The sequence below is a fragment of the Equus quagga genome, chromosome 13 (assembly GCF_021613505.1).
Source record: "Equus quagga isolate Etosha38 chromosome 13, UCLA_HA_Equagga_1.0, whole genome shotgun sequence".
NCBI classification, from domain to species: domain Eukaryota; kingdom Metazoa; phylum Chordata; class Mammalia; order Perissodactyla; family Equidae; genus Equus; species Equus quagga.
The window spans coordinates 50,539,704-50,565,828 of NC_060279.1; the positions used below are offsets into that span (position 1 = coordinate 50,539,704).

The window sequence follows — 26,125 nt, forward strand, 5'->3', positions numbered from 1 at the left end:
GGGTGGCCTGACGAGCGGTGCCATGTACACGCCCAGGATCCGAATTGGCGAAACCCTGGGCCGCCAAAGCGGAGCATGCGAACTTAACTACTCAGCCACGGGGCCGGCCCCGAAAAGGGGATTCAAATTAGGTGTAAGTCTTAGGTCTAAGAGTCAGGGTAGTTCTCCATCATCTGTGGTTTTTTTCTCTTAATCTTGCAGACCAGGAATGGAGCAGGTGACATGAAAGAGTAAGCAGGCTTATGTGAAAGGACAACAGGAGTCATAGCAGCCGTGACAAATAGGCCAGCACTTACACTGTCTGCAAGCGGCAGTTGCTTCTTAGCCCCAACCAGTTGTTACCTTTTGGGGATGTGAAAAATCCTCAGATTTCTCAGTAGAAGCTGTGCATGTGAAACTTTTGGCATTTTCCATGTTGGCAGATAATTCACTGTTTTAAAATAGTACAAGCCAGATAAAATTCATCTGTAGTAAGATGCACCGCATGGGCTGCTGACTTGCACATGTTGATATACGTAATACAGTAATATTCTCAAAGTGACGATATTCCACATAATAAACTGACAGTGTGGAAACATTTTTTAAAAATAAAAGGAAACTCAGCCTCAATTACTAATCTTTCTGGGTATTTCCCTTTGAGTCTTTGTCTACTACATGTGCGTTTTATATGCATGTTTTAAAATAGTTGTAATCATAGGAGCCTGCATTTTTTCACTTACCATTATAGGCAGTTTCCTTATATAATGTATAATGGCTACAGGATATTCCATCAAGGCAATGTATCGCAATATGCAAAGTCATTCCCCTCTTTTTGGACATTTAAGTTGCTTTTGATTTGACACCATTATAAGTAGTGTTGCAATTATGTATTTGCTCATCCTGCTTTGTCCTTATTTTGGATTATTTCCTTAGAATCTGAAGGGATTGCTAAGTGAAAAGATATCAGTGCATTTACGGTTTTCAGTATATATTGCCAAATTGCTTTACAAAAATGTTACACCAGTTTACACTGCAATCAGCAAAAAATGAGTACGCAAGTTTTCGATATATCCTTGCCAGCATTATTATCTCTTATGAATTTCCTCCCCTAAATTGGTAGGTGAAAATTGGACTTCATTGTTTTTTGAATTTCAGTTATATTTGAGATCTTCCCATAAATCTGTTGATGAATTGTATTTGTTCTTATAACATCTGTATTTTCTGAGGCTAAGTCTTGTTGGGGTTTTGTTTGCCTTCTGTGTGTTGTTTTAAAGTTCCCTCTGTTAACAATCGATAAGTAGTTTGGGAAGAGCCTTCCTGGCAAGGCCCTTCTCCAGGGGATGCCCTATCTCAGCGTTGCTGCAGCTGCTACTTTTAACTGGGCATTAACTTGGAGCCAGGCCAGGGCCCAGGCAGGAGCTCCTTCCTGAAGAGGGGTTCTCGTGCGTCTGTCTGGTGAACCACAAGCTCGGGGCTGTATCTGCCAATATGTTTTTGGCAGAGCCATCTAATAAAATCCCGTCCACACTGTTCTATGAAATGCAGTCACAAATGTGGATGATGATTACCTGATGCCATTTTTTGATAAAAGGTCATCTTCAAGTCTTAGGTGGTTTTGTCCATTGCCTCCCCCTTTCCCTCCTTCACCACTCTGCTTGGTGCATGTTCTAACTACGGGTGATAGATAATCTGAGTTTCTTGTAGCATGGTCGAATGGAGGGGCACTGAGCCAGTAGTGTGGAGACTGGGGTTCTATTACTGGCTTTGCTCTTTGTTTAATAATAGCTTAACCACAACAACAACAACTATTTTTTACATACTGAAATGCTTTTTAGCATTCTTCATATATCGTTGAATCTTTATAACAATCCTATGAGGTAGGGAATATTACTATCCCCATATAGGTGAGGGGACTCAGACTCAGAGAGATGAAGTACTTGTACGCTATCATACTTCATTTCTCTGGACAAAAGCGAGTTTTTCATTTCCCAAGGACTCGGTCTCCTCACCTGCCAAATAGAGTTGCTTCTCTTTCCCTCAGCGATTCAGCAATGGTGTGGGACTCAAATGACGTCATGTATATATTAAATTGCATTGAGTATTGAAATCCAGAACATATAATAAGTTGTAGTTATTAACAAGTTCACCTCTCTGACCCTCAGCTTCTTCATTCCTAAAATGTAGGTGCTGAATTATTTTCATCGGTTCCTTTCAGCTATGACATTTCCCCTTTGGCTGCAGGCTCAAATCTTGAGTGAAAAGAGCCTGTGCAGTTCCCAGGGGCTGTGCATACTGCATAGGAAGTCAGCTGTACATTTCAGGGCTCTGCATTCCAGGTACATCCGTTCCTCGGAGCCATTTTTCTTGGGAAGGAAGTGCAAACTTTTAGGAAGGAGGAATTTCATTCTTTGGTGTGCTTGGAGAGTATAGGGAAATTCTCATAATGGGGTAGTTGAGACACCAATTCCCATCGGCCATTTTAAAGCCATATAGAACTGCTTACTTTGGCTCTGAGGACATTATGATCTCTTATGTAAAACTAGGAATATACCTTATTCCTGTTTTTCCTCCTACCTTACCCTCAGGTGGGAAGGTAATTAACCAACGCAGTTAATGGAGAAAGTAAGACGCTGAGTCAGATCTACACAGAAATGCATTCAGGCTTAATTTCATACATATATATGTATTTTTAAATAGGGTTCAGGATCCCATATGGTACTTAGCCTCCTAAACAAAGATCATCAGCCCTAGACGAAACGCAGGCGGCCTGGCACAGAGAGCAGAGGTTATTTTTGCCGCTGGGCGCCTGCCATTTCGGAGTTTAACAATGGCAAGGCTACCCAGCCGGAGGCTGACCCCGGATGCTCTCCTCTTGTTGGGATTGGCGCAGTCCCATCTCCACTGCGGGGAGGAAACTTGCTCAAATGTAGGTCACAGTTACCCTCCCAGAAAAGTCTCTGTCGAAACTTATTCCCATTTGCTACTTAATTGCTACTTCCAAATCTGATTCATTTGGAGTGAAGTAACAGCCTTAATTGTTCACCCATCCCAGATGTCTCTTTAAAGCCTGTGATGATGGTATCTTGGCGTTTTCTTTCAGGTCAACCCTTGGGCAACAGGTTGAAAAGGCTTAGTTTTGAGGATGGTGGTTGAGACCAGAAGTTTGGAAACCTCGATTCCACTCCTGGCCCGGCCCCTCCCTAGGGTTCACTTTTCCTGTTTGTAATCTGAAGAGATCTGGACTAGGTCAGGAATTTCAAATTCAAATGCTGATGGGCAGGTACCAAAAATGAGTAAGAAGGACAGAGAAAGGAAGAGGGATAGTAATTGGAAAGGAGCGGGAGGGGACTTTGGGGATGGGGCTAGAAATGTGAATCTTGATTGGGTGGAGGTTACATGGGCATATACACTTTTCAAACCTCCTTGAACTTCTACTTAAGATCTGTGCATTTTACTGTATGTAAAATGAGTGAAATGGACTGGGTAGTGAACTCGAGAGCACATACTCTAGTTAAAGGGAGCAGTGATAAATTTGAGCCAGTTGTTTCTCTGCAGAATGTGGGCCCAGTGTTGCTAAATTTTCAAGAAAAGCCCAAAATGGAGATGTTTTTGTAAAATCTCAAGATATGTAGATTTGTAGGCCCTCTTTGATCAAACAGAACACCAGTTGGTGATCTCTGAACTAGGAGTTCTTAATTTTATCATGAGAATCATTTCAGCTCCAACATGGAATGGTTCTGGCTTGCTATGAGACCTTGAAAAAAAACCAAACTTGCCCACACCTCAGTTTTCCTCACATATAAAATATTGATAATTCGTGACTAATCTTACAGGGATCTGGTAGAGAGCATATGAGGTACCTTGTAGAAGACCGCTTTGCAACATGAATAAGTAGCATATAAACTCATGTTACCTCTATTATTATTATAAAAAATTATTTATATTTTTAGAATTACTATTGTACAGAATCGAAGCGCTGAGCTTTTTAAAGATGACTAATGAAAACATCAAGAATTCACCATGAGTAAATTGCTTGCCTGCAAATGAACATGCAGACTTTTCATTATCCTTGGAGCCAAATGTTTCTGTAGTGTGTGACAAAAAGGGAAGGCATTTCATTTGTACAGCTGCTCATATAAATTGCAAAAACTCTGGGAGCCGAAGTCCAAGGGACGGCCATAGCGTATCAGGAAATGAAGTTGATGCCGTATTAAAGATTCCGTGTCACATGCACTCACTGCCTAGGAATCCGACGACTCCAGCCTCGTCGCTGACATTTTGTGAACAAGCAGCCTGTATTGGATGGTGATAAATGGATTATCTTAAATGTCATTCTGCACTGTTTTAGAGTTGCAAGGAGAGTTTTGATATTGAGTTGTTGGTTAGTATATTCTATACCAATCCTTTATGATGAAATAATCTGCTCAAGTTACATCCAGAAATGTCAAAGTTGCTTATTTCTTCAATCACCCGTAGCAGTGTTTCCATTACGAGATATGCAGAGAAGATTGTGTAATAATGTCAAACTATTTATAGAAACGTTTCCCAGGAATCTCTACTCTCCTTGAGTTGTTTGTGTATTTAATACTAGAGATTTGTTTTTATATTTATATATATATTTCTGTTTCTAAATTGACTGCAGCTGAGGATGTGCGCTAGTTTTGATAGAGAGCTCATGTAAAAATTGATATTAGCATTTAGAAACTAAAACTAGGCCAGTTTAACCTTTTTGTTTGTTTGTTTTTGGGGGGGGGGGTTTGGTGAGGAAGATTGGCCCTGAGATAACATCTGTTGCCAATCCTCCTCTTTTTGGTGAGGAAGATTGGCCCTCAGCTAACATCTCTGCCCCTCTTCCTCTATTTTGTATGTGGGACGCCTCCACAGCATGGCTTTTATGAGTGGTGTGCAGGTCTGCACCCAGAATCCAAACCCGCGAACCCCAGGCAGCCGAAGTAGAGTGCGCAAACTTAACTGCTATGCCACGGGCAGGCCCCAAGTTTAACCTTTTTTAAATCTAAAGATTTACTTAATTTGGTTTCAAACATTGTAATATTCTTTTTGGTGTATTTATGTGTGTGTGTGTGTGTGTGTGTGTTACAGCTGTGTCTTAAACATTATATTATTATAATCATAACAAATTTAAAACATGCTATTTATTTAAGATAAAATAGTATGTAATACTTTGGCAAAAGAAATTTTATTATTTATTTTATGCTAATTTGTACATTATTTCATTTTTAATATTTCTTTGAAACTCCAGGCTTAATGAAATTATTACTATTACATAGAATATAGTCATTTGTATAAAGATTTGGTCCAGTGGATTTATATGGAAATATGTGCAAAGTAGACTTTGAAAGCATGTTTCAAGTTTTACTTGGCAAAGTTATTCTAAATGTTGGCTTTGTTCCTTGAAGATAAGATCTATGTAGATATTGAAATTATTTAATATGTCTGTACATAGTGACTCCCTCCAGCCCCTCTCTACTCTGCTAGTCTTACCCGCATCCTGCCTACTCTACAGTTGTTAAAAAAGACATGTAATGTGTATTTTAAAAAATCAAAACAATATAAATAATAACATTAAGTTAAACCATAAAAAATTATGTTTTAGATCAAAACAGTCACATATCAGCAATTTTATATGGCTCACCCTAACAGCTAATATTTATATTGTGTTTACCGTATGCCAGATGTGTGCTTGACATATGAATTCATTCATTGATTGTGGTAATCCTATGAGTAGCTACTGTTATTACCCCAACTTAGAGATGAAAAGGCTGAGGTGCAGATTGGTTTCAATAGCTGTTAGAGTGAGGCAGCCTCCCTCCGACGTCCACGTATGATCATTACGCTGCTGCCTCTCTGGAAAAGCACGCTTCCCTTGGCTCCACCACCACATGCAGCACTTTCTCTGCAAAAAGTCATGTGGTCAGCTCGGTGTACCCTTTTAGACCTGCCTCTTAGGTACTTGCACGCACTTATATATGAACCAAAGAAAATACATGGTATTATTTTGTTCTTTTCATTCTTTCTTTTTCGTTCCTATGCAATGTCTTACCTTCATTTCTTCCTTTCCTCATTCATTCCTTCTTTCTCTCTTTCTTTCTCTGTTTATTTTTTACCAAACAGTATAATCCATATAGTTATGCAACTTGTATGTATTCACTGTAAACTGACTTAGAAAGCTATTCGTGTCAATACCTAGAAATTCCTTTTGACTACTGCACGATATTCCATAATATGGATGGTATATCCTACTTTATTTAAATACCTCGCTATTGATGATGTATTAATTTTTTTCTTTTTTTTTCTTTTTGCTATCAGAAACCATATTGTAATGGATGCCCTTTTTCATGCCTCTTGGTGCATATTTGGACTATTTCTGTAGCATAGATCTCAAGAAATGGTATTAATAGGTTAAAGTGTATACACATTTAAAATTTTAGCAACTGTTAAATAGCTCTCTAAAAAGGCTGCACCAATTTATATTCCCATAACTGTCTATGAAGAATTGATATCAATTTATCAGTTTTGATTATTTTAGTTTTACCACTTTGATAGGTGAAAAATTCCACCTTGTGCTTTTAATTTGCATTTCCCTGATTACCAGTGAGCATCTTTTCTCATTAATGTTGAACATTTAAGTTTTTCTTCTCATGTTGCCTGTTCATATCCTTTATGTGTTTTTCTGTTAAGTTGTTTATCTTTCTTGTATTGATTTATAGTTCTCTATATGTTCTGGATATTAACTCTCTTCTATTTTATGTATTACAAATATGTTCTCTCAGTCTGTCACTTGTTATTTAACTTTTGAAAATTTAATTATCATATATTTTATCTTAGATATGTCTTAATATATTATCCTTTTCAGATATTCTTGTCAAATATATTATTCTTTTCCATTAGAGTTTTTGCATATTACATCTTTCTTAAGACCACCTATCTTACTCCATGTTTCTAAATAAAGTATTCTGGTGCTTTCATAGTTTTGTATTTTAACATTTACCTCTTTAATCCGCCAAACCTCACGTTTGCTACTGGTTGTTAGGTAGGGGTTAACTTTATTCTTATTCTTTCAAATGGATAGCCAATTGGAACAATACCATTTACAGAATATTTGAAAAGACACTTTTATCATATACTAAATTCTCATAAATGTATCTCTCAGTTTCTGTATTATCAATTCTGTTTGATTCACATTTTTGCCTAATTACCAAAATTTTGTGTTTTGATATATTATAGAGTCTGCCCTCCCCCCATTTTCTTTTTTTTTTTTTAACTAATTTTGTGGCTGTTCTCATGCCTCTTTCTTCCAGATGAATTTTAGACTCAGATAGTCAAATTCCATTTTAAAAACTCCTGTTGGCATTTTTATTATGAGTACATTGGATTTATAGATTTATATGCTAGACAACTTTCAAACATTGTTTCCTCATCCATTAAAATGATGTATCTCATTTATTTATGTCATCTTTTGTGTCCATAAGTAGAGTTTTAAAATTTTTCTTCACATCCTCTTAAGTTTATGTCTGGATATTTCGTAGTATTTGTTGCTATTGTCATGGATTTCAAGTATGTAGAATAACTGTTGATTTTTGTGTTTATTTAGTTACCTTACTAAACTTTTTTATTAGTTCTAGTAGTTTTTTAGTTGATTCTCTTGGAATTTCTAGGTAAGGAATTATATAGTCTAAAATAACAATGATGTTTCCCTTTTCTTTTTACATAGATACTTTTTTTAAGTCTTTCCTCCTGTCTTAGCTGAGATTTCCAGAATAGTATTGTTGAATAGTAGTAGGGATAGTGGGCATCTTTATATTTTTCCTGTTGTTAATTAGAATAATTCAGATGTTTCACAAGTAAGTTTGAGATTTGCTGAGACTTGTGGTAAATGCCCTTTATCAAGTAAAGGAATTTTTATTGTCTTTAAGGGGATCCTATTTTTTTAGGGAGAAGTTGTCTACTGAGATGATCACATTTTTTTCTTTAATTTGTAATTGTGGTATATTATTAGATTCTATACTGTTGAGCCATCCTTGCACTCCTGGAATAGACCTTACTTGATCCTGCTGTATAATGGAGATGGACTGGATTTGCTGGTATTTTATTCACTGTTTTCACATCCATTTTTATAGGTGAGGTTTCCCTGTAGAGGCCTTTTCCCTGTGGAGACCCTGGTTAACAGGTCATAGTAGAACTCCTTCACTCCTCACCTTTCAGTGAGGCTGACCCTTTTGAAGTTTGTCCAAGGCTTGATTGGCTTTTGGCTGTTTTAGCATCCAGGCTTTTGCATGCAGCTTCCCCCCCACCTGAACCCCCATCTTTGAACTTTATTTCTATGTATAGCTCTCCAGAGGAAAGGCATGAGTTTGCTCTTGCCTCCTAGCTTCTCTTTATGGGGAGAGAGTACAAATATTTCATTGAAGCATGATGCTGCACCTTTATGAAACCTGTAATTGCCCCTTTCAACTGGAAAGTATAAATTTTCCTTTCTCTTCATTCTTGCCCGTTGAAGCTGTAGTTTTATTTAGTCCTAATTTATTTCAAATGTTTCTCTAGAAATAGACATTTACTATTTTATGGTGACAAACACCTGGTTTGGAGAGGACACTATTGTGTAGTTTTTTGCAGGAATGTCAAATATGTGGCATACCTAGGTCTGCTCCCCTTTCTCCTGCCCGTGGCAGATATCACTAATTTTAACTCATGTCTTCTTCATGGGTTCCTGTATAGCCTTCTCAACACAACACATCAAGCAGCTGCTACCAATTGATTGGCACCTGCAATTTAGATGCAACCTATTTGCAGTCCTCAGTATCAGGGAAACGGCATAGATTGGAAGCCAGGAGTCCAAGGTTTTTAGTCTCTACCTTGCAGTGTGGGATCAAGCCATTGCAATACTTAATCTTTGTTTCCACTGCTCCACAATTGTGGAAGAGGTTAAACTGAGTGATCTCTAATGGATCTTCTGTTTTGAACATTTTCTGATTCTGTTTATACATGCTCCTTCAACGTTTCCGGGCTCAAATTTATATATTTTCAGGATTTGTAAATCTCCACCAAACTGTACATTTGTAATTTTGAGATCACCATTTTGCTGTTTTCTTGTTCAATTATATGTTTTTGAGATTCTAAATATATCTGCTCTTTAGCTAATTCCTTTTTGGTTGTTCAGTATTTTCTCCTTTTAAATTAATAAATGCTCATTGTAGAAAATTTGAAAAACACAAGAAGAAAATAAATATTGCCCATATTCCTACTATCCAGAACTGTTAACATTTGGTGTATGATTAGAAATATTTTTAAAATTTTTGTAGCCTATCTTTTTCACAGAATATTTGTTTTGTTATCATTTTCTCATTATTACACTTCATTCAAGAATAATTTCCCTCAAAATATACAATAATTTATTTAACCATATCTCCATTGTTTTGCACTTTTAAATATTATGATAGACATTCTTTTATTAGAATTTTTGATCCTTTGTTGAACAGATTCCTAGATAGGGAATTATGAGGTAGAAGGGACTACGCATTTTAAGTTCCTAATAAATCGTAGGTCCTTGATAAATATGTGTGCAATGAATGTTTGAATAAAACATTACCAATTTGATTTCCAGAAAGATGTACCAGTTTACACTTCATCAACAGTTTTTGAGAATGTTTCTCCCTTCTCCTGTTTGGGAGCATGAAATGTTACCATTAAAAGAAACTCTTTGCCAATTTTATGATCAGAAAGTAACATTTATTTCATTTCTTTATCACTACTGTGGTTGAACATTTTTCATGTTTATTGGCCGTGTATGTATGCGTGTGTGAATTTCTTGTGTCTTCTGCCCATTTCCCCTTCCTTTTGAGACATACATGTAAACTGTCAATGGCTGTGATGGCTATGAACTCATTTTCAAGGTGCAGCTGCATAATTTACAATAGCAGCTAATACTTGGGGGGAAAATCCCAATGTGGAGGGTGAGAAGAGAACTAAAAAGTCTGTGTATCTGGCAAGACTTTGCTGTCACTACCTCTGCTTTCCTAAATTACATCCTCTAATTAAGAAGTGCTAGTCTTGTAACCAGCTCTTTCAGTAGTTTTTGAAGCTCCTTCGATGCTTGCACCCCCCGGGAGGCCTTCAGTTTGCCTTCTCCTTGGGAGCTCATTTGCCTCCACAGGAAGCCCTAAGCCAAAGTGTGTTGGCTTGTTAAGTCTGATCTCTGGACCTTAAAACCTGGCTTCCAAATTTCTGATGCTCACCAGTAGAACTCCACTCATGGCTCTTCCTACCACTGAAAGAACCAAACCTGCTGATCTCAGCTCTGTGTGTGTTGTCCCTGAGTCAAAATACGAAGAAGATGGAACAGTCCCACCCTAAGTCAAGAAGAACTGGTTACTCATGAAGTGTAGCCACATGACTTTGCTCTTTTCTATTATGTCTCCTAATTATTTCTGACTAGAATCTCTTGATTTATTCCTCATTCTTCTAACTTGATGCTCTTGGGGTCATTTTATCACATAATTGTGAAATTAGTCACTGACCTCTGCTTTCTGGTGAGATTATATGACAAGACTTTTGCTACGTGGAAATCAGAGTTTGAAGAGACCTGTTTATGCATTTTCCTTGTTCACTAGTAGGCAAAGTTGTACTCTGCATATGGGCTCCTTGCTAAGGGGGCAGACCTGAGGGAGAGGGGCTGGAATCCAGTGCACACGCCCCTCTCCAGACTGGGGCTCGCTGTGTGCCATTGCGGCACCTTTTTCTTATTTGCTCAAAGGTGCTGGAAAGCCTTGCCGAGGCCCTGACCAACATGCTGTACAACTTACGGTGTGCCTCTCCTTCCAAGCAGGTTAGGATCCAAAAAGCTGTTTGTACAACCTTTTGTTTCTAAATCCAAAGTGGTGTTAAGCATCTACTGGCAGTACAGTCTGTTGAGGACATACATTTGCTCTGGGACATTCACGCGCTACATAGCAACGTTTTGATCAACGATGGACCGTGTGCACATGGTAGTCCCACAAGATTAGTCCCACAGAGCCTAGGTGTGGAGGAGGCTATACCAGCTAGGTTGGTGTTAAGTGCACTCGGTGATGTTCACACAACGATGAAATCGCCTGACAATGCATTTCTCAGAACATGTCATCGTTAAGCGATGCATAACTGTATTTAGGTTTGTTCTTATCAATAAATCTAAATCGAAAGTTCTTAAGTAGAGAAACTTCTGTATTTAAATAGCTCAATATACAACCAGTTTATTTTTTACTACAACATTGTTTATTTTCCTGAAGCAACCATAACTGATACAGGATTAGATGCAAAAGCACTTTCTGACACAGCTTGGAATTACAAAATTCTGAATTCCCACAGATTCACGTTGCGCACAGTCTAAACAGAGTCTAGCCAGTTTTCCATACTGAGAAATAGCGTGGATTCTCCCCGGTATTTTAGGCATAGTAGCTATTGTTAAATTTGGAGGTAAAGTTCTAATGGATCTAAAGGTAAAGGCCCATATTCCTTTGTGTTCCCCAAATCATTGCACCAAAAAAGCAAAGCAGTTTCCCCTCTAAGTACTGTCAGTAGACATGAAAGAAAACATGAAGCCTTTCTGCTTTGTAGAGCCATTCTGAGCTCTGTTTCAATCTCTCAATCCTGGGCCTCAGAGAAGAATTAAGCAAAGGCTCAGCCCACCACACCCTGTTGTTAGGAGGCGTCATGGAGGAGGCGTCGGGGTTAACTTCGTCCTCAATGCTGGTGAAGGTGCAGGGGCGCACCCTAATGAGAGGGCGTGTCAGCTGCACCTCTTTCCTTTTGTCTGCCCAAATTTGTGACTATGATGTACTCGAGCGCTTTATGTGAGATTTAGATTTTTCTTTTTCATAGCGGGAATTAAATTTTAAGGAGTTTTTGTTAGGCCTTTTGTTCAAATGCCGTACTCAGTGAACAGATGCAGGAAGACTTGCCTTGATGATACGCACGTGCTCTAAGGTTATAATCAGAAGCTTGCCTTCAGGATTCGGAGAGGCTGCTGCTCTCCCACACCACATCCAGAAGTTACCATGATGACACCTGTGTGCGAGATCTTGCTCCTCTTCACTGGTACAAATTCATGTCTTCAAGTGACAGATGCTCAGAAATATTGCTCTCTTGGAAGCTATGCTCAAGAAACACAGTTTCCTAACGGGGCTTTGCAGCTGCTGAAACTCATCACCTTTCACCTGAATCTCAACTATGTTTTGCAAATGAGGAGCTGGTGAGGAAAATAGGCAGCTCGAAGCTGGCAAAGTTTTAAGTGGGTAAAGCTTGCAGTGTTTAGATCATAGCCCCAAATTACTTAAGGGCTTCTGCTAACATGGAAATAGGACTCTTTACTGCTGAGAGATTGGATATTCAGATAGATTTTTTTATGAAGGAAATGAATATTTCAACATGCAGCCGCTACCCGAGCGGGTGGTGATGCTTCAGAGCAGGGTCAGAGGGCAGGGTTTTCTGTTTGTTTTTTGGGATGGCTCCAACTTTAAACGTATTGCACATTACTGCCTACCCTGAGCCTCACATGGTAAAGTAATTACTGCTAGCTAGTGCAAAATATGTACATTCATTTTTATTTCCAAAGATCCTGAGATTTCTCTCTGCGTTTTTTCTGGTCCTCATTATATAAAATATATCATGAGGAATGATGGTTTTTCTCCATCATAACCGTAAAAGAGTCAGGCTGAAAATGTATGGCTGATAGTTCAACTTTTAACAAACTTAATTTCAGAGTAATAAATAAGAATAGAATGTATTTTTCCTGTACAGAATAATATGGTTCATTCTCATAGTTCGCCTTTAAAACATGCACCAGACCCCTAGAGTATTGGATACTTTTAGAGGAGATGCCGACCTGATGGTCAGCCAGCCTGCGTGCGTGAGGGACCAGGATGTCTTCAGGCAAGCATAAGGATGTGCGGCATGCGTTGTTCTGAAACGCCAACACTGACTCGCTCAGTGGGGTGGAATTTCGGTCACAGTTGGAATTGCTAGACAGGACTCAGAGCTTCTGAAATCCTTTCCTCTCTACCTTCAAGTAGGGAAAAGAATTATTTGCTAGGCAATTAATTAGTCACACACAACGTCAGAAATGGGAAGCTCAGATCCATACAGGAGTCAGCTGGTAAAGTCAGTGAGTGAAGCAGGATGGGTGTGATCTGGGAGGGAGTGGTGGGGACAAGGTAGAACCAGAAGGCCACCTTCAGTCTCAAGAGGACAGCCAGTACTCTCCTCCGGCCAGTTGTTGCCAGGAGGGAGTGTGGGCCCACTGTTGGGGACTTGTCAGATTTCTTTCTTCCAAAAGAAGCCAGAAATCCAGATTTTTATATGAAATATACTTACACAAAAGTTTTTGCAACTAATTTTTTTTAAATGTTTGAAAACATATTGAGGGCTGGATTTGGTCTACAAGCCGCGTGTTTGTGACTTCAGCTTTCAAAAATTGCAAATGGTGGAGGTAGGTGCTTAGTACTAGTACCTTCTCATCCTCCAAGGGAGGTGTTGATAGCCTGGTATATTCTGAACAATTTCTTCTGTCTGTGGTTTAGAACCCTATTCTGAAGAACACAGAGTTACTCTGAAATTGAAGGCAGCTTGTCACATTTATATCATTGCTTTTTAGTGACACAGATCCTTTGTCAAGGCGATTTAAGGGAGTAGAGTTCCAGGAAAGTTTATAGGGCAGAGCTGCCCCCAGCTGTCTTTTCTTACCGACTTTTAACCCGTCACAAAGTAATTACTTTCTCCCCACCAGCCCCCTCCACCCGTCAGCCTTTGGAATGTGGTTATTCTTTAAAGTTCCTTCTGAGGCAGGACATTATTCACGTGTCCTTTCCCAGAGGTACTAAGCATCAACAGAAGGTAGTGTTCGTACTGCAGTCAAACGGATAAATCATCGCTTAATGTGTGCTTTTGAGTAATGACTGGTTTAGTAATGATCAGATAGACAAGAGAAGACCTTGACTAAGTCAGTGGTATCGTAATAGGATTATTTTAATATTGTTTCTTTTGGGTTATCTAGCTGTCACTTTTTCTCCTGGCATCTGAGTTTCTTGGGCAGAGAGTGTAATGATGGAAGTATGTTTGTTTTTCAGGGCAGAGAGGAGTGGTGGTGAGTAAAGAAATTACAGTGTATCCTCAGCTCCTGTTGATGTCCTTCCAAATAGGTGAAGTTGAGTTTAAAACCTGCCATTAATTCTTGGCCTCTGGCAAAGTGGTACAAGGTTGCCTGTTTGTTCCAGTGGGTGTATGGCAGGGAGGAGGGAAGGGCAGCAATTAGTCAATGACATTTATGACTGATTTATAAAATACAAATGAAATAATTGGTTACAAAATCATGACAAGCCTTCGCTTGTGTTTTGCAAACCTGTTCTCAACACATTGTGAAACTTGATGAACACTCTTTGCAGAAAACAAACAGGAGCCAGTCGGAAGAATCAAGTCACAGCGCTCAACTTTAGGAATAGCTATGGGATAAGAAGATTCTCGAAGTATATTTCCTGTTCTCTTCGAAAATAAACCTCATGGTTATTTCAGATCCAGAGACAGTCTCAGATAGGAAATGACCACAGTTTGGGTGTAGGATGCCTAGACGGGGAAAAGAAAGAGAACATGTTGCCCACCAAGTGTTAAACGCATGGGAGCCCTTTTAGGTCTTTGCGAAGATTCAGGTACAGGGTGTTTGTAGAATAGTGAGAGGCAGTGTGCACATTGGCTGCCCTTTCTTCGCCCATTAAAATGTGTGTGAGGTGGCACTGAGAAAATTAATGCCAAGGTTCACACCAAATGGTGGCCCTGGGTGATTTTTCTGTTTTTCAAATGTCCTTTCAGTTCCCCACCTCTAACCCTTAGTCTTGTCATCCTTTCCCACCTCTAGAGATAGGACATTTGCCAAATAAAATGAAAAAGGAAGCAAGAAGCTAATCATATGTTTCAAGCTATAGATATATTGGAGTATAATTTGAAGCTAATTTTTAAAAGAATTTGTCCACATCTTTGATAAGGAAGTGCTCAGCTTGAAGAGTGTAACCCTCAGTTTTACCAGAGATGCTCCATTTTGCTTTTCAAAAATTCTTCTTAAACATTTCAGACCCATGACCAAAACGGGCTGACTGGATCTAAGTCTTATTTTCTGTGCTCCTGAGCAAAATTCGGAAAAACTGGCTGGTCTAGTTTAGAGAAGAAAGCTCATGCAGGAGTATTTTCATCATGCCTTCCTACTCGAAATCTTTTGCTTTTAGTGATAGATTATTCTAATTTTGAACTAAGTTCATAGTGCCCCAGCACTAGAAGTTCAGTTTTCTTCTCATGCTGCTAACAACCACCAGCTCCAAATACCTGAAATTCACTTTGGGTAAAAATGTGGTTGAAATGCAGAAGGAAAAGCTAGGCATGGATATTACCTAGCAAATCGAGGTTAAACCCATTTGAGTTTTTCCAGAGTACACTGTTGAGGATTTTAGCCATCTCAGACCGGCAACTTGATGTTTCCTCTGCTCCTTTGTGAAGACTAGCCATGTGTTCCCTTCACCGTGCTCCAAAGCTGACTATCATCCCAGATGCTCTGGATCCTTGTGACGAGCCTTTGTGTGGCCACAGGAAGGGATGGGTCATGAATATGCAATGACTGACATATAATGTTGTCTTCTGCTAAAAATCCAAAAAGGGTGCTCTGATCTCAGAGTTGGGAGCTGACTTCTGATTTCGGCCTAGACAGGTCTGCTTAAAACTATAATCAAGCTGATTGTCTTGCCCTGGAATTCTAATTTCCAATTTAGGGTTTTGCTATATAATCTCTAGTAGAGTGTGTCTAATCTTCATGAAACCCGGAGTCTTTATATAAACTCTATGGATTTTCTTCCATGCGTCCAGGCTGAGCTGAGCTGTGTCTGTAGGCTGAGCTAAAGCGACTTTAAATTACTGAGTAAATGAAGGCAGTGTTGTTATGTCACTCTGTCTTTTTGAAAGACCAACTCAAATTCTATATGCTGTAGCTTTGATCCTTTTCATTTAATTCTAAGTACACTTGTTATTATAGTAACTGTTGTTTGCATGTTATTTTAGCTTTTTACTTAAGTAGCTATTTAGCAATTTAAATGAAAATGTAATTAGGTTACATCTGTTTTACATGCATGTAATACCACGCAGATGTAAACTTCTATTAAAGCCATATTTTCTTTTTGGCAAGGAAAGGCAAAAACAAAATTGCACCAATCATTGGAGTATGTCTTGGTCTTAAAATAAAAAAATAGTATATACAAAGTGCTGTGCCATTATTTATGTGGTGGTGAGAGTACATCACTTCTAGTTTTTAAAAAGTAAAAAAACAAGTGCCTTTTAATTTATCTGGATACAGAATTTAAAAAGACGGTTAGTATAGCTTCCCCCATTCTGTGGGTCTGTGCGGACAGGGGTGTACCCATATCCACATCATAAACACTGGCTCTTATAACTCCACGGGCTGTGGAAAGAGTCAGGGAGCCGCCAGGAGTCGACCCCAGCTCTGCTTTAAACTGACTTGGTGAAGCCACTTTCCCCTTCTCTATTATTAGAAAAAACCTAAGAGTAATAATATTTGCCCAACATGCCTCACAGGCTTATTGTGAGGAGCATGTGAGATAATAAGTGTACAGGTATTTTGAAAAGTATAAAATGTAATTGTTAGAGATTATTATTAGTATATTAGCCTGAAAACAGCATGAACAATAAGCTCCCTTTGTCCCCCCCCCGACATTTTTGTGTGTGCAATGGGGATTTACTCAGAAATTAATTCTCCTGTTTTGGGAATCATTGCCTCCCTTATAGCCTGTTAATAGGATTTATAAAACATCATTTCAGACAAAGTCATTTATCTTATTCGCTAACGAGACACAACATTTGGACTGTCTGGAACCAGGTAATATTTTAAGAGTTGCCCATTTGTTCCATACATGTTCAGCTTTTCAATGCAGTCATTTTTAATGGTGGTTTTTATAGCATCAATAAAAATATTTTCATATAATTCTTCCTTGTAAATATGGTTAAACTTTCAGCTTTCTGCTACTTGGTGACCTGTTAAATAACTTAATGTACTTTCAAATTGATTGTTCAGTGCCAAGACAATAAGAAGCCAGGAGGAGCCAGCTTTATGGCATTGCTCTTTTATGTTGGGGCCTTAAGCTGAGCTATGAAGAAAAAAATCCTAACAGAGTTTACGGTATCCAACTTTGTAGAGTTTTTTCATTTCTGATTCTGAAAGAGGGAGCATGGACTGTAATGCTTACTTCTCCTTCATACTTGTCTTAAGAAGTTAGTATTTTAGGTGGCAAATAAAGGAAATATTCTACCCTTGTAATGATGTATCTGCCAGTTATTGAGCACTTATTATTTGCCAAGTGCTGTTCTAAATGCTTCATATAGTGTTTAGTCCTTTAGAGCAAACTCCTGGGGTAGTCACTGTTGTTATCCCTCTTTTTTGCAGTGAAGAAATTGAAGCCTAGAGAAGTTAGTCTTTCCCAAGGTTATATAGCTAGTAAGTGGTAGAGCTAGGATTTTAACCCTGGCATTCTGGCACCAAGGCCTAGATTTTTGCCCACTGTGCTTCTCCATACCTCATATAATGCTAGGGTTTTTGTTGTTGTTATTTCTTTGTTTTTATTGGTTGTGTCATCTGAATCAAGTGTCTGTGACCTGGAAAGAATCTTAAGATATTCTTCTTCCCCTACCCCCTTTTTTCCAGTTCAGAAAACCATATTTGGAAGACCTAGGTACCACAGAAATAAAAATAAATAAGACACGGTGCTCACGGTGCTTACGGTTTAGTTCCTGAGGGATTTGGGTAAGGGAGTCTGGATAAGTAGAATGCCAAGGAGGATGAAATACATACTAAATGAAGACCCAGCTCATGTGCTCTGGGGGCACAGAGGAGAGAGTAAGCGAGGTCGAGGGAAGCTTTGTTTGACCTGGGCGTGGAGAATGTATAGGATCGTGATACGCAAAGGAGGCAGGTGGCATTTCAAGCCCCAGGAATAGAATGAGCAACGACTTGGAGAAAAGAAAGTGCAAGCTGGCCTATTGCAATAGTTAAAGCAAGAGATGGTGAAACCTCAGCTTGGGCGCTGACAGAAAGAACACAAAGCAGAAAATAAAATGCCATTGCAAAGGTAGAGTGATGAGATCTGGAAGTTAATTAGCAATAGGGAGGGAGAGGGAGAATTCAAGGAGGGTACTGGGGTCTCTAGCCCAGTGGGCTAGTAGTAATGTTAATCATGAAAGCAACTCAAGGGCCGGCTCCATGGCCGAGTGGTTAAGTTCGCGCGCTCCGCTGCAGCGGGCCAGGGTTCGGATCCTGGGCGCGGACATGGCACCGCTCGTCAGGCCACGTTGAGGCAGTGTCCCACATCCCACAACTAGAAGGGAAAGCAACTAAGATGTAAAACTATGCACCGGGGTGGAGGTGGGGGGGGCGGTTTGGGAAATAAAGCAGAAAAAAAGAAGGGAAATAAAAAGAGATTGGCAACAGTTGTTAGCCCAGGTGCCAATCCTTAAAAAAAAAAAATTAAAAAGGCAACTGAAATTCAAGAAACTCATTCAGTTGGGGAGGCAGAATGGAGTAGGTCATGGACCTGATGGATTCAGAGTCCTAGGTCTGAACCCGTGGTCTGCCACTTACTGGTACAGCGACTGTGAGCAAGTTACTTGTTTAATTTCTCGTCTCTAAGATGGAAATAACTGAATTCTTAGCCCGTAATGTTGCTGGAGAAAAGCTAACAGCTGTAGAGTGCTTAGCACAGTGCCTCATAGCATACGTTAAATAAATATGTTAGTAGCCTCTTATTTTGGGTGCATAGGCTTTTCTCCTCCTTTTATAGATGACGCTACCGAAGTTCGGGTAGGGAGAGTAGCTTTCCGAAGTCCTGTGGCCAGTGAGGGCTTCCTGGGCTGAGTAACTCGTACTCTTGCCTCTTGGTGCAGAACTCTGTCCTGCCAAAGTCTAGGCACCTCAGCGCCCTCCCGTCAGTGTGTGTCAGGCAGAGTCTTGTGGTGGCATGCCTTTGACCTTCCTTCCACAGAGGGTGGACGTGGCAGAAGCAGGCGCAATCTCTTCCCTTACTTTCATGGCCATTTTAGAGCGTGTCTCGTGTCTGGTATGCTATTACATGTTTTGCATACATTTCTAGTGGCTGAATATAGGTTTTCATTTTCTCCCTTTGCTTTCTTTCTCTAAATTAGCCGTTCATCTTTCCAGAGTCCTTTTGGGTACACCAAAGGCAGATGTATCCTTCTGTGCGTGCCCTGCAGAATTTTCACGGCAGTATAAATTGTATTTCTTGATGACTTGCTGGTACAGGAAGGCCACCCAAAACGTACTGTCTTCTGTAACCTAAATCTGTGTGTGTGCTTTTTTTCTTCTTTTCAATGTGCCCAAGTTAAGCTATTAAGTAGATAATACACCGTTAAACTCAGATCATGGTGCTTGGGAAAACACCACCCAAGCCCCGTGAATGGTAAGCACTGTTAATTGTTAAGCTGCTGATGCCAGGGTGGCTGAGCTCGCGGCGTTTGTGTTGTGACAGCTCTTTTGCATTGATGAGGTAAGTGAATATGTGCTGTGGTGGCGGGACTCAGGGATGAGTCTGGGAAGCCTGGACACAGCATCAGATCCTGTTTCACCGAGAGAACAAGATTGATTTATTGTGTTACATGAGGGTGAGGTGGACCCGGCACCACTGTGCTGCGTGCTTTTTTATTCCCTTGTCTGCTAAGTATGCAAGTACAAACAGCTTTAACACAAATTTCTTACCTAGAAAGGAGCCTGGGGCTGCATCCAAGTACATTTAACATATGAAAATTGAGCTGCTTTGAACTTGTATGTTTTTGATAACTGCTTGGTATGCTTCCTGGAGGATCACCTGTAGGCTTTCCTTTCCAAATCCTAATCCCTTTGATTGAGCGCCAGGACAGATAGCTCTCGCTGAGTAACCCCGTCTCATAATTCTTCCTTCATTCAGAGTTGAAAGGGAGCAGCTCCAGATTCAATAGGCAAATCCTCAGATTTAGCTAAAGTAATTCAAACACTTTAAAAGTGAAATTGTTTTGTTCTAAAATAGGGTTCAGATGGGCTACTGAATGTTTACACAAGCTGGTTGCTGCCATGAACTACAGGATGGGAAGAAAAACACTCTCCTCTCCACCTCCACCACCCCCAGCCCCGCCTGGCTTTTCTCCTTGCTGTCTCTGTGACCAGAGGATTAAAAGGGGACGACTGTGAGAGTTAGACATTTCAAAGCAGCCTGGCATGATCGTTTTAAACATGGGCATAAGAACACACTTGACTCTTCTTGTTTTCTCTCCTCCCTAAGACCAGGCTGAACATTCCTGTTCTCTCCTCCCAACCCCCTTTCGGAGGAAGGAAAACAACCATGTTCTTTTTATCTTTACAAATGTGCCTGGTGGGGACTAATCTAAACCAGTTCAAGATGCTTTTATTGAAACCTGTTGAGAGGAACGGAAGGTGCTGCAGAATTAGAAGTAGTGGCATCTGGGCCTCTTTGCCGTCCTGCTCCTGAGCCTGCTGCCTCTTTTGTTTTCTTGTTTTTGTTTTTGTTTCATTTTGGCACCAACCTGGATTTCTGCTGAGATCTCTGTTTCGAGTCTTTTCAGAGCTCATGTTTACTAAAAGATGGTTCCTTTCTGCTGAACATCCTGTGTCTGTCCTATTTGGCCAGAATGTGCTTCTGCTGGGAAAAGCCATCTTCTTTCTCTTTGTGCCTAGTGCCCTATTTCAAAAGGAGGCCTGAAAAGTCATTTCCATGTTGTGTGTGTGACTGGGCCCCACACAGTTTATCAGAGTGGGTGTTGCCTCCTGGGTAACCAATCCCTACCCTCCTGCGGGCCACCAGATGAAGACAAGGACTGTAGCACCTTATCAGAATATTGGGGACCTCAGTGCCCCACTCACACTGCACTTGAGGCAAGACTAGGAGATTTATTCTCCCCTGGCTACTTTCCCGCTTATAAAATGGGGCTACTTCACTAACTTGGATACCAAACCTTTGTAAAGAACATAGTATATTAGTAAAGCGAAAAATGTTATGAGATTATGAAGAAGGTTCAAGCCTGGACTCCACCCCATAAGGGAGACGCAAAGCAATTCAACAGTGATCCTTACACATCTCACCTGAACCCATTTTACAGTCTCCTGCTGGAAAAGTTCTATCCAGATCCGCACTAGGACTTGACCCTGCTTGGCTTGAGAATTTTGACCCGTTGAAGGTACAAGTTTATTAACAGCCTTGTTCATTAGATCCTTGCCCTGCTTCTCCTTTTCTATTTCTCTCCCTGGAAGGTTTTTATGACATTGTAATCATTTATAATTTTAAAATGCCTCTAATAATGCTTAAAAACAGCACTTGATTTTAATGAGTGCCGCTTGCCCATAGAAGGATTGCATCTGCATTACCGGCGATTCTTACAACAATACTGTGGAATGAAAGCAGAAAGTTTATGACACATTTTATTATATTCCTAAATGTGAAAGAGGATTCTAATTTAAAAATAAGTGGCTATACTTTTTAATTCTTCTTTAGCCTCTGTAGCTGTTTTAATATCCCTTTTATGGTTGACTGGTCGAGGTTTTAAAACAAGTTCTTCAGGGACTCCATGCCCATTAGTCCCTGGCAGTAAAATCTGAACTTTACTAAAATAAACCATGATGCCATGGGGCAATTAAGAGGAGAACTTTCAGAGATGACTGCGAATATGAAATACACTGATTTATTTTATTAATGGATTTCGGGAAAACCAGCCTACCTCTTTTAAGCTCAGCTATGTGTATTTGGGGTTTTTATATTTTTAATTTATTTCTTTGTTTCTCTCAGGGCAGTTAGGTGTTCCACAGCAGGCTCTTAAGGTACACCAATCCTCCTTTTGTAGCCTACTACTTCTGAATATGAGTCTTTATTTTTTTCATTTTATATGGAAAATGGGGTGATGTCACTTAGGAAAGCATTTTTTTCCCCAAAGTGGTTTCGGGAACCAGAATCTGATGATGTGTTATTTAAAAGCGATAATGTAGTAAAGCTGTGCTTTGTGCTTTAAATAATTGTAGGATTTATGGGATATATCCCTAACCTGTTCAGTTTTATGGAAAGACAAAATACAGGTATTCATTTCATCGTAGTTTCTTAAAAACTTAGAAACGCGGTTGACGGTTATTTCTCTAACATTATAATAACGTCTTTGTTTATTAAATGTAGTTTGTAATAATTTAGGAGTGCTGCAATTTAGTAGTTATTTAATTTGCAAGTGGGATTGGCCTCTCTAACCTTTGAAGGAAAGAGTTACTTTTCATGCTTTAAAACTTTCTTTGACTCTCAATTACCATCTAAAGGAGAAGACTGAGGTTTTAAAAAGCCTGCCATGCCTTTCAGCCTCCTCTCTGTTGCCTCCACTCCCTCCCCCACCTCCCGATGGTAGGTCTGCTTCAGAGCATGTCCTGTATCCCCAGTTTTCCATCTACTGTGCGTTCGGGTCCTCGTTCCTCTGCTCATGTTTCTCTCTCTGTGGATTCCTTCTTCACCTTGTCCGCCCTCTCCCCAAATCGCACTCTTGCTTCGCCTCCAATGCAGATGTTTCCTCCTTTAAGAGGTCTTTTTGACTCATATCCAGGGTTTCCTCGTACACCTCTGCCAGATGCGCAGCACACAGTCCACACCGCTGTGTGCGGCAGCCCTGTTGGCATCCATTCCCTGCCCAGCAAGCCGACCTCCTCTCCAGCCCATGGTACTTTCTACAGATCTTAATTACTGCATTGACCACGTTAAGCTTAGCTATTTGTGTAAACGTTTTTCTTGTTCACCAGACAGTCAGCCTCTTGAGGGCAGAGGTTGTCTGAACTCTCTTTGTGACCCAAACTGCCTCAAGGGAGATGCACAGAAACTATCAAATGAATGCATGAGCAAATGTTTTCTTGCCTTAAGAAATGTCAAGAAGTGCCTAACGTAAGAATTTGGGTGAGTGGAAGCTTTTTTTCTGTTTTAAAAGTCATTTATCAGCCCACATGATACTACTGAGGAAACTTCATGTTAGAGCTAATGAACATTAAACTCAGATCAACAGGAGCTGGCCAAGAACCCATGGTTGGCTAGTGAGAAACCTCGGCCTAGAAACTCTAACCTTTTGGTTTCGCAGCCAGATACCCTGGCAACCACACCAGTGTTATTCTGGCAGGCACACTTTGTTGCCTGTCCAGCAGCCAACCCCCTCCCTCCCCTGCCCTCCTCACCTCTGCTAAGAGAATCTGAATTGCGTTTAGCCGGCAGATAGAGGGTCCTCGATGCTAGGGAAGGGCAGCCCCTCTGCCAGCCCCTGCCAGGTGGTAAATCGAGGCTGGGTTAAGCCAGTCCTGGCATTCCTGTTCTTCTTTGCTAGATGCTCATTTTCCCAGCCTCCCTTGCAAGTAGGGGGGCCACGGGACAGGTTCTGACCTATGAGATATAAGACAAAGTCTGCTAGGGGTTTCTAGGAAGGATTTTCTTCCTGGTAAGAAGAGAGCCTTGTGTTGTGAAAAAGACAGAGCCTTATCCTCTGGCCTTTCAGAGACGTCCTGCCTTGACACACAGGGAGACGACATGATGCTGGAGCTTTAGCAGCTGCTTTCAGCCACGAGATGACAAGTCTGAGGACAAAAAGCTCTTGCGCTAATGTTGGTAGAAAGAGCCTGGATCCGTGATGTCCAACCTCAAAACCTCCCACCTCCAGACTTCTTAAATAAGTAAGCATCCTGATGGTTTAAGCTTTGTTGTTTTCTGCTGCTTAAAGCAGAGCACACCCTAGCTGATTAAGATGTTTTTAGAGGGAAAAATAAAAATGGAGACAGCATCCTAAGAGGAAAGACAATGACTGGATAAAATGTATAGAAGTCATGACAACATAGTAGTCAAGAAATTTGGTGGCTGATGTACACTTCTGTTAAGTGCAGGGGAGACTCCCGGAGAAGCCCTGGAATGGTCACCATTCAAGAAACATTCAGTTATCATCTCTGATATTCCTGGCACAGTTCAGCATGTTGAGGACACGGTAAGAAAAGGCAGTTTCTATCCTTAAGGAATGTTTAGTCCAGTAAAGGAGACTGGTGAGTAAGCAGACTATTAACTAAGAATATGATGATTACTGTCTTTTGATGGGAGTGCATTCAGGGAACTCTGGGAGGAGCATGGACCCCTGACAGTCCCGGAAATAGGAGGGAGAGATCAGGACAGGTTTCCTGGGGGAAGTCACAGCTGAGCCGAGTCTTGAAGAAGGAAGAGGATTTCTTCAGGCAAAGAATGGTGGGGAAAGGAGAGAAGGGGTATTCAAGACAAAGGGGACGTGTGCTAAGGCAGAGGGGCACGGGAGAGAGAGAACATTTAGAAACCGTAAATCTTTTGCCATATTTGATTTAAATCTTTTTCATTAAGATTTGGCAAAGCTGGTAATAGCTACAAGGGTGTTAGATATTGTTCTTTATACTTTTGGTATTTAAAAATATTTTATAATTTTTAAATGAATAAATGAGATGTGAGAGATGATGGCAATGAGTCTAAACCATTATTTCCCAATGTGTGTGCCTCAGAACTCCAGATCCTTGCATGTTAAATGATTTTAAGCAAAATGAAAGTGGGGGAGGGGCTTCTATGGTCAAATAAATTTGGAAAACATGGGAGTAAATTGCATAGTCTTCATTCCTGCAAAAATTCCCAGAGCCCTCAATACTCTCGTGTTAATTATTACTGTCCAAAAGGAGGCTCCCACCTACAGCATTTCCCAAAGTATATTTGACCGTGCACTCTTATTTGTATAACCGTCTGCAGAACTGATGCTTTGGGAAGGGTTGGTATAGACTACTACTTGAGAAAGAAAGTGTGGAAAAGGGGGGCAACTAGAATGGGGTAGGAGTAAAGGGAGACATTTCATAAGATGGGAGAGTCAAGAGCATGTCCATATGCCCAGGGCAACAAGCAGTACCGAGGGAGGTAAAGGCTCAGGAGTGGGGTTGCATGATTGTAGGGCAGGCAAGATGCCGGAGGTTGTAAGAGAGATGGAATATTAAAGGACTCCTGCCAGCATCTCTGTTCAAGGTGTCAAGATTGTTATAATACTGTGTTTCTATGTTCTAGGAGAAGGTGGGACTCTAGATCAGAGACTTAGTGTATATTCCACAACCTACTTACTTAATTTAGGTTTCAGTTAGTATTCTTCCAGTTGAAAGAGACAGAAAACCCAACTCAGATTGACTTAAATAAGAAGAGTTTATTGGTTCATATAATTGAAAAGTGCGTGGTAACTAGCTTCAGGCATAGGTTAACCCGGGGATTCACCATATCACTAGGACCCATCTCTCCACTCTTAGGTTCTTCTTAGTTGGTTCCGTTCTTAGTTTGCTCATGGCTTCTGGCAGCTTTAGCCTCTTCTGGTTGCAAGATAGTTGCAGCTCCAGACTTAACATCTACCAGCACACCACTAATCCTATAAAAGAAGAAATACTTCTCTTTCCCAGAAGCCCCAGCTTCTTACCTGCCTCCTTAGTCTGAGTGAATTCTGTGTCAATCCCTGAATCAGGAGATAAGGCATATATGATTGGCTTCAATCTGTCAGTCCCCAAGCACCCTCACCCCCTTCTCCCAAGTGGTGGAAATTCCCAAAGGAAAAGAACCAGGAGCTCTGTATCTCCGAAGTAGACTAGGTTAAGAAGGTAACCCCCCCCCCCCCAAAAAGGGAAACTCCCCAAACAGAGCCCTTAGATTTTACCCAAGGTGATTTTAAATTGTAAGTGTTGGGATGTTTAGGGTCCCAGATCTGACAGCATGAATTAGATTCCTCCACTGGGAGCACCCCAGTAAATGAAGAGTGTTGACAGCCATCATGGGGAACACTGACACTTCCTGAAGAATCCTGCAGTAAATCCTCTTTGGAAATAAACAAAAAGCAGTTTTTGAGAACCCAGCTTTCACCAAAGACCAGAACCTGTCAGCCACAGGCAGAAGTCGTTAGCAGGATTTATATGTGCCCGTATCCAGCACTGAGTCCAAGGGAGATACGCAGAGGAGATTTCTCTCTTCCGGAAACCCAGCAGAGGAATGAGGAAGACTTTCCGGGTAAAGTT

General features: G+C 40.5%; 1 protein-coding gene across 9 annotated transcripts in view; it reads left to right on the forward strand.

Moving 5' to 3' along the window:
- FTO (FTO alpha-ketoglutarate dependent dioxygenase) overlaps window positions 1–26,125 on the forward strand; it is a 352,285-nt gene that overhangs the window by 231,283 nt on the left and 94,877 nt on the right. Inside the window, exon 9 of one of the 9 annotated variants that reach the window (XM_046682389.1) lies at window positions 23,963–24,060. The exons of 7 other annotated variants lie outside the window; for them this stretch is intronic. In XM_046682389.1, coding sequence (XP_046538345.1) covers window positions 23,963–24,026 — 64 coding nt within the window. In that variant the 3' untranslated portion in view covers window positions 24,027–24,060. Of the gene's footprint in view, window positions 1–23,580; window positions 23,612–23,962; window positions 24,061–26,125 lie in introns of those variants that run through there. One more of the 9 variants, XM_046682395.1, reaches the window with a different exon arrangement.